We start from the raw sequence: 13103 nt of genomic DNA, 5'->3' as shown, positions 1-13103 counted from the left end.
CAGTAAAGGGTAAAGGACCCTTCACAAAGAAACATCCCAGGCACCTCTGGATGTGCACATCTCAGAAACTAATCCTGCAAAGTCAGAATCTCTTTCTACCTAGGAACAACCTTCCTTCCCCGCTCCACCCTCCTCTCTGCCCTCGCCTTACCTCCTAGTTTCCCAGACAACCTTCCTCTCCAATCCCGTGGAATCCCTCCCAGCACCCAGCAGCCCTGTGGGCTCCTGGGCCACTTCCCACCCCAGTGAAGGTGTCCTAATTCTACTCACATTCAGCACATCTTGCCTGGGCTGTGGAGGCTCGATGCATGTCAGGAGCCTGAGCAACAAATCCATGATGGCCGAAGTTCCTATGTGCTTTATTATAAGGTCTACAAAATCACGTTTCTTCTTTAAGAAATCCACAATCTAGAGGAGAACAAACCAAACCTGAAAGACACGTAACTGGGGAACTGTGAACTTTAGCATGTATTCCACCTCACCCCTCAAATTATTGGCTCTCAAATCCCACCACCACCTGAAGTTGAAGAATGGTAAATGCTGAATTAGTAATCACATATAAAATTGGAAAGTCCACTATAATTGTTATAGAATGCAAAAGCTCCTTTGGAAAAAAACCTCTCAAATTATCACACTCTCTCATATAAATACACCATAACAGAATATCTTATTTCTATTCACTCTCATTATTATTTTCAAAAAATAAGGATAACTTAACAGCCCATAAAGAGCAAAGAATGTATCATAAAACAGTTTATGGATAAAGCAAGTTCATTAGACTTTGTACTAAAATGCAGGATAAATCTTCAAAATCCTAATTAGTCTCTCGCAAGTAAGAAAAAAAAATTCAAAGCATCAAGTATCACCTGCTATAGCAACATCACATTTGGGTTTTATGTCAGCAGTCCCTCTGACTAGATTAACAAGAGGAGGGGGAATGCAGAAGAGACAGGTGGCTACACAGAAGAGACAAGAGAAGCTACAACTACAATCAGGGTCTCTCTTCTGTACAAGAAGAAGAGAGAGAGTGTTCTGTCCTTTGCGTGCCTCCTGTCCATATGCACCAAGTGTCTCTTCAAAAGTCCTCAAAGCAACATGGCCAGTGTGGCAGCAGCTAAGTCTCACCAAAATCTCTCAGGAGGCCCTAACATGGGGCTGACCACTCAGCATTCTAGACGAGGAAAACAAGGCACAGATCAGTTAAGCATCTTGCTAGAGCCAAACGTGGCTGCCCTGAGGATTAAGCTTAGATTTGTATGCCACAAAAGCCACAATCCTGCCATTATCCCACATGAGGAAGGCTATGAGCCAGAGATGAACAAAAACTGCTTCATGCTCTCCAGTGCAAATGCGGGAGCAATGATCCTATGAGGATCCTCTGAACAGTAAGGTTAGATGTTACAAAATAAACCTCAAGAAGTTATATACAATTCATACACTCATAACTGAGTCACAGAGTTGTTTTAAAAGCACAATAGAGGAGAAAAGAAGAAAAAGGCAGACATAACCAAAATATTGCATGATTCAGTGGCAAAAGCACTAGCCCAGGAGCCCAAAGGCACCGAGTGCTGCCAGTACCGTGGACAGCACAGCAAGGATTAAAGGTGTCCTAGATCAAGGACAACACTGTGGAGATGCTAACCTCCCCTCCGCCCAACGCTGAAGGTATCCTGTAGCTGAACATCCTCCCTGTGAGCTAATGAATGACTGCATTGGCTAAGCCCCCGCCATCACCTGCAGTTGCATGCATCTTCACTAACATCATGAGACGAGAAATCTTCACTGGCAATCTTAATTCTCAAACGGAGAGAGGTGAAGAACGAGGGTGACTGAATTCTCTCATTTTCATTCCAAAAGTCCCAAGCCAAGAAGCACAAAGAACCATGGAACGACTGGGCCCCTTTCTCGGAATGTACTCGGCATATGCCATCACCTGTGCACATACGTCTGACCTGGAAGGCCAGCACAAGCACTGAGAGTCCCAGAAAGTTTCAAGTGTATTCTCACTTTATATAAAAGGTCTGGTGAACTCTTTGATGGGGTCTAAGGGATGATATCTCAGACACAGACGTAGAATGTAGAATGAACGGACTTGTGCCCCTCCTTGGAAACTTGTGGTGGTACCACCCTCTCTATATCTTGTCTAGATCATTAATGAGCAAAATATAGAATAATATTTTTCTCTATTATAATTTGGTTTGGGACAGGAAGTCTTGGTGGCATAAGTGGGATAGTAACCTTAGGCCCCAGTTTACCAACTACCTATCTTCTCCTTCTACTTATTTAAAACTTTTAGGATGTAATTTCAGGAAAAAAGTTTATTCCTCAGCCCAAACTTCTGTTTCCCCTCAACCCTAACAGCAAATAAAAAATAAAATTGCAGATGTAAAAATAAAGTAATAAAATAAATAAAATAAAATAAAATAAAATAAAATAAAATAAAATAAAATAAAATAAAGTAAAATAAAACAAAATAAAATAAAATGTCTGGTGAGACCTGGGGCCCTGAACTTGGGCTCCCCTCGCATCGAATGAAGAGAAAAAAAGTATGATGAAGGTGGAAGGCCTGTGTCAGTAAAGGCTACAACCACCTGAAAGGACCAGTACCTTGTGTTGATGGGACGGCGTGCACTTTGCTAGAACGCTCAGTGGGACTATTATTTCTCACCAGAAGGCGGAACAGGGAAAGACAGCCTGTATTACAGTAATCATGATTTGGGGATTACTATCTAAGAAAAAAGAACCTCAATTCCAATACATTTAGGAGGATAATCCTTCCTAATTAAGAACATGAAAGAACAATCTCGTCTTTCTAAAATAAAACATGCATCCACTTTGCCTTGGCAAAGGACAGACATACTATGCCTAAAATAGTTCTATCCCTCCACGTCTGCTGACAGCAAGGATGGGTCACGGACCCTGTTCTCCATGGGGAAGAAGCCAGGCCCAGCTGGTCTGACCAACTGCAGTTCTGGCATCACACCCTCGCTTGCCACGCTCTGGCAGGTCTGTTTGTACTGGAGCCTCGGAGGCTCTTGCTGCTCCTTGGGTGCCTATTTCCAGAAGTGGATCATAATCTTCTGGTAAGCATATCCTTCTTCACACCAGTATCCACTAGAGCAGTGACTCTCAAATTTTAGTATGCATCAGTCATCTAGAAGGCTTATTAAAAATTCCAAATCACTGGGCCCCACCCTCAGGGTGTCTGATTCATTAGGCGTGAGGTGGGGCTTACAAACTTGCATTTCGAACAAATTCTCAGGTGGTACTCATGCTGCTGGTCAAAAAACCATACTTTAAGAACCACTACATATGTAACAGGTCCTCAGAAAATCAATTTCCTAATTATATCTGAGTTGTTGAGGAACAAAACAGATGTGAGGGGTGGGGATGGGAGGGGGGAAGGGGAGGAGCAGAGGGAGGGACAGTTCCTGCCACAACAGTAAAGGAGGATTTTCTGCCCATCACTACTGGACAGAACAGCAGTCTAAACAGAGAAGTCCAGGGCACCTGGTGGGCTCAGTAGGTCAAATGTCTGATTTTAGCTCAGACATTATTATAATAATAATAAAAATAAACAAAGATGTCCAAGCTAAACACTTAAGTTCTTAAGTGGAATCAAAATAGAAAATAATCACCATATGTATAAACTAATCATCGAGATTACATTTATGGAAATGCTTTTTCATTTAAAGCTTCATCTGTGTTGCGGTCATTTGGGGGGAAAAAAATAAACTAACTGTCGCTTCACCAGAGTCACTATGGAACCTGGATGGAAGGCCCACTCAGAATACTGAAGCAACAAAATCACTGGGGGATCATTAGCCCTAATACTTACCTTCTGGAAAATGATATTTACCTGTTCTGGTTTTCTGCTGATAAGAATACTGAGCACCTTGCTGAAGAAACTGGCAAGTAGCGGGTTCAAGGGGGAGTCGTTTAGGAGGAAGCTATATAACCTCATGAGCAAGGACTCGTCTTCCCCCAACCTATCGTTCATCTGGGAGACATCAGAAGTGAGCAACTCACAAGATATATTTGGGTACCTAGAAGAACAGGACACTTGCATCATCATCTGTATTAACAGTTTCATTATAGAAAGTAAAACATAAATCCGAAAGGCTTCCTAAAATTTTGTGAAAAATAACAAAATCACCTCTGAATTAGGAAATTTTATTCCATTCTGTCCAACCTCTAAATTAAAGTGAAATTCTCTACTGCATCTATAAAGTTACTTCTAAAGCAAGTTTCAACAGGATACACTTTCCCCAACAAAGCTAGAGCACACCTAGGACTCAGGAAGCCTGGGAGGCCATGCTGCGGGACAGGGTGTGGGCCTTCTTGGACAGGACTGGCCAGATGAGGCAGGTAAGAGCCAGCAGCCTGCTCTGGCAGGAAAGTGGCAGAGCTGGTAGGACAACCATAGGGGACACTGGTTTCCAGGAAATTGCACTACACACAGTACAACACAGTACCTCCTTAACTACTTAAGACACATTCAGGTTTCAAGACCCATCAGCCACCTCTATTTTCACAGGAGTTGCAAATGTACTAGAAAGCTCTTTTGGGGGGCTCATCAAGTATTCAGTCTATATTACACCATAAGAGAATAAATATTCTAACATAGGGAACTGGAGAACAGGACATCAGCCTGAGTCACCCAAATGGGAAAGTTGTGTACAAAACACAAGCTCTCATGCCAGCCTTCCCAGCCTTCCAAGGTCTTCCAGGGATTACCCAACTGATAGGTCTCACTGCTGTGGGTCACAGACCTCTTCCACAGACCCCACAGCCCTGGAAATACCTGTACCCCTATATCATGCTTGCCTCTGACCATCAGAGCTCTCTCTCTCTCTCTGAAAACCAGACAGCTGATCCATTTTCTCCACTCACTCCTTTTACCACAATCTCTCTTCCGTTTTTAACAGCAACAAAGGCAGACTCCAAGGCCGGTCCACATGACATTCTCTACCACCCCCAATTTCATTTATCTGCTCTTTTTTCCTCCTTGTCAAGCAGCCAGGATCCAGTACCAACTAGTCATCTGGAGTGGCAAGTCAAAGGCTGGCTGGACAGGAAGGTGACAAAACAGCCACAGATTGCTGTATGACAAGAGAGAGGCAAGGACTGTAGTCTGAAATAGAGACAACACCCTTTGAGGCACCCAAGATAAGCAAGGGCTGCTTGCTCTGAGGCCACTGGCTCAAGAGGCTACTGGCCACAGACCAGAAGGCCGCAGACCCTAAGAGGGTCTGGTGTGAGGCTGGAAGATGTAACAGTATGAGAATGTCCCCAAGTGAACCTTTGTAGGGAGGAAGAGAAAGGAAAAGAAAGACAACAGAACTGGCAGGTGTGTGGGCATGAAGATCATATTATCAAATAGCTGTCTTCTGTGGCTCAGTCAAATTAAAGTCTTTCCTCCTTACTTTATGAAATATGTGGGCTCAAAGATGCCATAATAGAAAGTTGTCATTATGCCAGGGCAGGATAATGCAGTGGTTGCAGGTGCGGCTTCTGGACTCACACTACCTAGATTCAGACTCTGTCCCTGCTATTTACAAGCTGCATGACCTTGGACAAGTTAACCTTCCTGGCCTCAGTTTTCAAGTCTGTAAAATTAATAAAGTAACCTTTACCTCATGGAGAAGGATAACACAAAATACTGAGAAAAAGATGGCCTAGAATAAACAAAAGCTAGCTGTTTTTATTCCTCTGTATTTTCTAATTTATAAAACTTCTGAAATACTGCTGTAGGGGGCTAGGGGGTGCACTGTCTCAAATGCCCCAATTTGAAACTGCTGGCAAGTAAAGCACAGGTAAAAGACAGTAGACCTCAAGTGAGGCTGCAAACCAAATGCACAGAGTGTTCTCCAAATTCTGACACACAAGGTCCAGAACAGAGCATGGGCATTTAAAATATCTTTTTATGAAATTTTCACCTATTTTCCCACAGTGACTGAGATATATGATCTAGCTAAAGAAGCACATGTAAAGGGTCTGGGCCCTATACGTAAGGTTCACAGTCCTGGTTCCAGACAGGCTGGGGCTCTTCTCTCTTTCCTAAACATTAAACTAGCTCTAAAACACCCAAAGACCCCCTCCATTTCTCCCCTCCCCCACTGTATGCTCTGACCTCAATTCCTCTGTAGTGAGAACACAGAAGCAAACAGAAGAGAACTGCACACCAACCTACATCTGGGCTCTTCCTCCTCCCTACCCACAGAGCTGACTCTGCTCCTAAAGCCACCCTCCACTTGCCCTTTTGATTGCATGGCCTCCCACCTACTCAGGCACAGTACATCCCTGGATGTCCCACTCCCTGTTCCTTCTTTTCCCTCGGTACTGCATGGCTCTCATCAGCATATAAATGTCCCACTATTTTTCCCACAGGGATAAAAACACCACCACACCTTTACTGATTCCCATCTGCCTACAGCACCCACTTTCTCTCTCTGCTCTTTTTCTGGGAGACTCTTGAAAGAGCTGTCTCTGCTTTGTCGCTAGTTCTCCTGAAAGACATTCCAGCCAGGCTTTCACCTTCAGCACTCCAGAAAACCTACACTGATGGAGCCACATGCTCTGTGTTGCAAGCGCCAATGGTCACGTGTCCGGTCAATAGCAGGCCCTCGACCCACCTGTCCATCCCTCTGTCCTGAAGCCTGGCTTCCCTTAGCTTTCAGGGTGGCAGTCCCTCCTGGTTATTCTTCTCCCCTACCTCTCCTCCTCTGCAGTCCCTCTGTAGGAACCTTGACTCAACCAACGGCACCTTAGCTTTAGGATTTATTATATTACTTAAAGCCCTATTCTCAAAGTTCTTTTAGTTCAAATTTCTGCTATATTATTTGGAACTGAGAGATCTGTCATTATGATTAAAAAGATCAGTGCAAAATGACAAATGTTTAATACCCTGTATATGATCACTGACTTAGAACAGTGTGAGTTCAGTTCACATGTGTAACTAATAAAGTTATGAGGTTCACAAAATACAGCAATCACTCTGTCACCCAGACTCTATAAACACTAGTCTAAATTTCCTGAGATGACCACAGGTCAATCTCAACCTTGAAAAGCTTTCAGATCCCATATGAAATACCCCTCTGCGTATCCAGCCAGGCATATCATGTATCTCTCGCACAGCTGGTGTCTCCATCTTGGCCAGAACTGTAGCACAGACCTCATCTGCCCAGCATAAGTCATGTTCCTTCACAATGGTGCCATCCAGAAGACTGTGTGTCCAGGGAGGCACATCTGTTCCCTCAACTTCAAAGGTAGTACACACACACTCATTAAAAAAAACCACTGGCAAGGCAATACTACAAAAGCCATGACTACTTTTTGGTTAAATAAGCACCTTCCCTAAGGTGTGGTATGCCTATTCTTCCCAGTTAAAGAGGTATTAACTTCATTCAGCTGGTGAGAAAACTGACACCAGAAGGGCAAGTCCTTTGGCTCACATTCTCTAAGAGGGGGATACAACAACCCTCCAGGTGGGCTCAATGTAAAGCCCACAGCACATGGCTCCCACTAGGATGAGCCCCTTGACAAGTAGCACCCACGTGTGCTGGCTCACACGTGAAGGGAATTCCCAAACAGCAAAGTGTCTGTCTTCTGGGGGATGGGAGTACACTAGTATTCCTGCTGCCACATTTCTTTCCTCTTCTTTTTTAGGGGACTGATCTGCGTGGATGCTGTTGCTAATGCTAGATGTCCATCTTAATGGCCGCCAAAGAACATAACCTCACCTGCTTGAAAGTCCAAGCCACCAGCACTTGAAAGCATTAATAAGTATTATTTCTCTGACAGCAAAACTCTCCCCACAAAGAAAGAAAAAGATATTTGAAAAGAGGAACAGACTGGGGAAGGGGCAGGGGGATCTACTAAAAGTCTTAATTCTCCCTATTCCATTGTTTATTTAATGCATAATCAATGACTTTTTGTTCCTAAATCTGTCCTATTTTCTGGGGAGGAGGGAAAGTATCAAATATTTCAATTAGAGTTGGAGACAGAAAGAGAGTTCACTGAAACTTCAATACTTTCAATGCACATGGAGTGCTCACTAAGAGTTTCCAGACATGTGTAGTCCGAGTGTTGAAAGAGACAGTGATAAAGGGCCCCATCCACTACTGTTCTACTGTGAGCAAACTGGCAAGGAGGACATAAACCTGCTACAGTCATCCGAGGCACTAGCTACTTAAATTCAGCTCCGCTGATGTTCATCAAGATCCATTCCCTTATCATAAGCTAACAAGTCAGAATTTCTTGTATCAGCCATAGTCTTCATAGCCCAAGCTCTGGCTTAGATTTGGCATGTGATCTGGGACAGTCACATAATTTCTATCTTCCTATTTGCAAAGAAGAGAAAATACTTACTTGAAGCGTCTTACTATTTTCAGAAACTTCCATCACTGTTCACAAAGCACTTTGCCCTTCCACAAAGCCTTCTGACTGCAATTTAGAACACTCATTTTAAAAAACCATGTGATTCACTGGACATGGTTCTAGAATGGATTACATGCTCCACTCAGTCTGTCACTTTTGACCATTTTAACACTCTAAATGGTCTACAACAGCCCTGGGGAATTGCTGGATAACAAGAGTAATATTCTACCCCCACTTCACTTCAGTCCCACCCTAAAGAGAAGATTGAATTTTCTTACTTGTATCTGATCTTTTCATCCATGTCTTGAGGTGGTTCTTCTATAATGAATGAGACTAAATCTTCGAGACATTCTGCTTTTAACAGAAACTCTATAAGTTTGCGGTTCTGAGCTTTACATTCCTGTAAAACATCTTCCTCATCCATTAACTCCTTCAGTGTTACATCTTCTCTTTCTAGAAGTGTGTCTATGTGGGATGATGAATGAAGATCAAATTTCCAAAACATGCTGGTCTAAACAAAATGCAGAGAGTATTTCAAATAAAATTTCAACTTCACATATTAATTTTTCAAATTTCAGTTGAATTTTACAGTCTATAATGCCAACTTGAGTCACATAAGTAAAATGTGTCATATTGAACATATTTAAAACACTTTGTAAAGGAGTAAAATCAACAGGACTTTTCCTTCTCAGAAAATAGTTTTATTAACAAAAATTTTTGACTTAAAAATGATGAAAGAATGCTTAAACTTGGGATGATTTTAACCTACGAAATTAACCCATCCACACTTTGTTGAGAATTTAACCCTGGGAGGGGTGCTTGGATGGCTCAGTCAGGTAAGTGTCTGACTCTTGATCTCGGCTCAGGTCTTGATCTCATGGCCATGAGTTCGAGCCCCAATACTTTAAAAAAAAAAAAGAATTTAACGCTGGGAAAGGAAGAAAGTAAACCCTTTCTTACATTTGAAGAACACATGCTTACACAGAAGTAATATATTCAAGCAACAAACAACAAGTACTGTGATCTAAGTACATAGTATTCTTCAGAATACCAAAGAATTAAATAAATCATCATCACAAACCAGTTACCTTCAACCACTGAGAACACTTTCACAGCTGAAAAGTCTAAAGGTCATAAAATGATAAAATCTGTCCCATTCTTAATAAAGAAACTAAACAAATGGAACATAATTCTTGAGAAATGAGGGAAATCAACATCCTTAGCTATCAGGAAAACCACTGGACATGAACAGGACCACGTGCATACTCTTCCTTCCTCTTCCTCCCACCCTTCCTCAATAGTGAGAACACAAAGTTTGTTTTCTTCAAGTTAAAGAGTTACAGAAAGTCCTTACTGGTTACAACTGGAATTAGGAAGCACAGGAGTCACTATGTAATCTACAGCAGCCACAAGACACTTTCAAAGGCTACTTTTGAGCAACACATGAAAAGGTGACAGCATGTAACTGAAGTCCTGATCAGGGATGGGACTAGCCACACAAGTCATTATCTGTCCACCATGCTCACTGCAGAATTTCTGACCCAGGCTTTGGTAACACACATACATACTTCAAGTAACCCCCAAATCTACAGATCAACTGCAGCTTTACTATTCACTCAGTGTAGTGGCTCCTGTTACCATTATCACCAAATACATGTTAATATCCACCTGTGCTCAAGTAAAATCCTTTGCTGGAAGAGCCTAGGTAGAAGAAAGGAAGCTGTAAAGCTCATAACCTATGTAGAGCACACACACACTTTGAGAAGTATTTGTTTAAATCATCCGTATTAGGAGATCAAGTAGGAATATAATCCTGATTTAGCATTTTCATTAACATTTGTTCAAAATAATATTTTAAAAATTAGACATCATGGAGGGCAAATTTTATTTATACAGCCAGTCATACTGATTGATCCAGGAATAGAAGACTACATGCCACAGCAGGTCACGTAAGGACGTGTAGAAGTATATATGACTTCACTATTAAGTATACAATCACAGAGTTTAAAATATAGGCAAAGTTTTAAGGAATCTAAAAAAAGAGGAAAAAAAGGACTCCTTAAGGGAACAAGTTTTAGGTAAGATTATGAAATATGGTGTTATAAAAGTTGTCTCTGCTTCAAAAAAAAAAAAAAAAGATCTTTAAATGTTTCAAAAGACACATATGGCAATATGCTTCCATCAGGAAGCAACAGGAAGCCACAGTTAGGGATGAGAAGGTACTCTGACAGTTCACCTAAACCAGACTGACAATGCCTCCCTCCAGAGGAACCTGCATGTGGACACACTGCCCACAAAGCTCAGTAGATGACACAAGTGTGAAGCACAGCCATCTCTTTTCTTAATGATTAGGCCACTAACTATGTACATAACATGCTAAAAAAGCAATGTCACAATTCCCAGCATGGTCAGCAACCACCCACATGCCAGGCCTCTCGCCTTCAAGACCAGGAACAGGCAGAGTGCTCACTGGCACTGTAACACTTGTGGTAGTGAAGGACTGAAATGTATGCTTCAAACAGAGGAGCAATCTACTTCTACTTCTAAGGGAAGAAGGGCAAAGGTGATATATCCCTAACAAGAAAGGAACTTCAGGGAAAAGGATGGCGGAAATAAATAAAACCATAAATGCTTTTTTTGGTTTTCAGATTGGGGAAGATGGGAAACAAACAAAAGAGACGTTATTATGCCATTTTATCCTCATAAAACTGACGACAAGGAAAAAAAAAAGACACAAGGATAGCAAGAGCTAATTCCAAAGGAGGAAAAAAAGCAGCTTTCCAAAGTAACGCTGTCAGCACAGACTACAACACTTCTGGCGGAGCAACGTGGCTCATTTATCTGGGAGTTTAAACTGCAAATCCTAAAAACAGCACACTCTACCCCTCTGCCTCTCCTTGCTACTGAAGTGTATGAGGACGCAAACAGCTGTGTTCACACACAGACACAAGACACAGCACACGAGTCACAGGCCGTATTTGGACTCCAGGCACATACTAATCCACAGTCTTTAAGAGTAGATACAGGCACCTTAAGACAGATGCTGGAGCTCCAGGTCAGCTTAAGGAACAAAGCACCTGAAAGAACTGCCAAACCCTCACCATCCATGTCAGTACACCTTGCCTTCAAAGTCAACCATGGAAATTTTGATCCTGAGATGTCTATAAATGGACAGAAGAGTTCATTTTACTTATTTTAAATACTTTAGCAAAGTCACTGACTGAAAAGCTACCAGGTGTATTCAAATACTTTCCCACGCTCCACTGACATCAGGTCAGACTGTGCTTATTTTGGTCTGTAAATCAAATTTCTGATAATCTAATAGAACAGTCTCTCCACCTGAATTCAGAATACTGGACACAGTTAATAATTCAGCCCAAAGTATTTTTTTTTTAATTAGGTCTCTAAATGAGTAGTATGCTTTTTTTTAAGGGCGCCTGGATGGCAGAGTTGGTTACATGTCTGACTCTTGGTTTCAGCTCAGGTCATGATCTCAGGGTTTTGAGATCCAGCTGGGGGTTGGGCTCCGTGCTCAGAGCCAGTAGGCTTGTCCCTCTCCCTTCCCCTCTGCACCCTCCCCTGCACCCACGCTCGAAAATAAGTAAATAAATCTTTAATAAATAAATAAAGTGGTATGCCATTTTCAGGCACCTGGGCGGCTCTGAGCACCTGAGTGACTGCCTTGACTTCAGCTCAGGTCATGATCTCAGGGTCCTGGGATGGAGCCCTGCTTCTGGCATCGGGCTTCGTGCTCTGCTGGAAGTCTGCTGCTCTCTCTTTCCCTCTACCCCGTCCACCCTGCTCATACCCTCTTCAAAATAAATAAATCAATCTTTAAGAAATAAAATACTATACCTTTTTTATTTTTTGTAATCCCATATAGAAAGCCAAAATATAATGAAAAATACTAAGAAATCAATTACAAAAAAGCAAAGCTGATTATCAAGACCTTGCAACTGGCTAGTTATAAACAAGATATACACTCACATCCGTCAAGCGGAAACTATAAATGTCCACAAATAGAAAGTCCATACTCCTCAATTATGGGTCAGAATATAATCACATCGACGTACTGCAAGCAAAAACTGACTCTCCAAATTTCAACCTTATAAAGGTAACCCATTAAATACTGGATTTAGGGACGCCTGGGTGGCTCAGTGGTTGAGCGTCTGCCTTTGACTCAGGTCATGATCCCGGGGTCCTGGGATGGATTCCCCCACATCAGGCTTCCCACAGGCAGCCTGATTCTCCTTCAGCCTGTGTCTCTGCCTTTCTCTCTCTTTGTCTCTCATGAATAAATAAATAAAATAAAATAAAACATAAATAAATAAATACATACATACATACTGGATTTATAAGAAGACAGGTAATTAGCCATGATGAAATAAGAGCAGGAGTTGGCCAACTGCAGCCCACAGACCAAATCCAGCCCACAGCCGGCATGCTAAGAACGGTTTAGATATTTTTAAAGTGTTGTTTTAGGAAAAGAGAAGAATGTTCAGCAGAGACCAAAAGTGGCCCACAGAGCCTGAAATATTTACTACCTGGTCTTTTACAGAAGAAGTTTAGCATCCCTTGCTCAGGAGGAAATCAGGTTCTCACTAATGTTAATTTTCTTTCCTTTCTGCTATCTCTGAGCCTACATGGGCATCCACCCTGGGTCTCTGCAGGCCATCTGGCGAAGTGCAGTCACATGGTGCTGGGCCAGATACCTAGAGACCCAC

General features: G+C 42.2%; 1 protein-coding gene across 23 annotated transcripts in view; it reads right to left on the bottom strand.

Annotated features, from left to right (window-relative positions):
• Positions 1-13103, bottom strand: part of PPP6R3 (protein phosphatase 6 regulatory subunit 3) — a 148450-nt gene that overhangs the window by 72640 nt on the left and 62707 nt on the right. For 21 of the 23 annotated variants that reach the window (XR_013359821.1, XR_013359822.1, XR_013359820.1 and 18 more), the window contains 3 exons: positions 8658-8890; positions 3860-4046; positions 271-408 (listed from right to left, as the gene is read on the bottom strand). Coding sequence is in view for 12 of the 23 variants with exons in the window: in XM_077862689.1 (XP_077718815.1) it covers positions 271-408; positions 3860-4046; positions 8658-8884 (552 nt within the window). In the remaining 11 variants the exon portion in view is untranslated. The remainder of the gene's footprint in view (positions 1-270; positions 409-3859; positions 4047-8657; positions 8891-13103) is intronic. The other 2 variants (XR_013359829.1, XR_013359830.1) reach the window with 2 other exon arrangements.

The sequence above is a fragment of the Canis aureus genome, chromosome 21, assembly GCF_053574225.1.
Source record: "Canis aureus isolate CA01 chromosome 21, VMU_Caureus_v.1.0, whole genome shotgun sequence".
Lineage (NCBI taxonomy): Eukaryota > Metazoa > Chordata > Mammalia > Carnivora > Canidae > Canis > Canis aureus.
The sequence above is the reverse complement of the archived record's forward strand: the minus strand, read 5'-3'. Positions and strand labels throughout refer to the sequence as shown.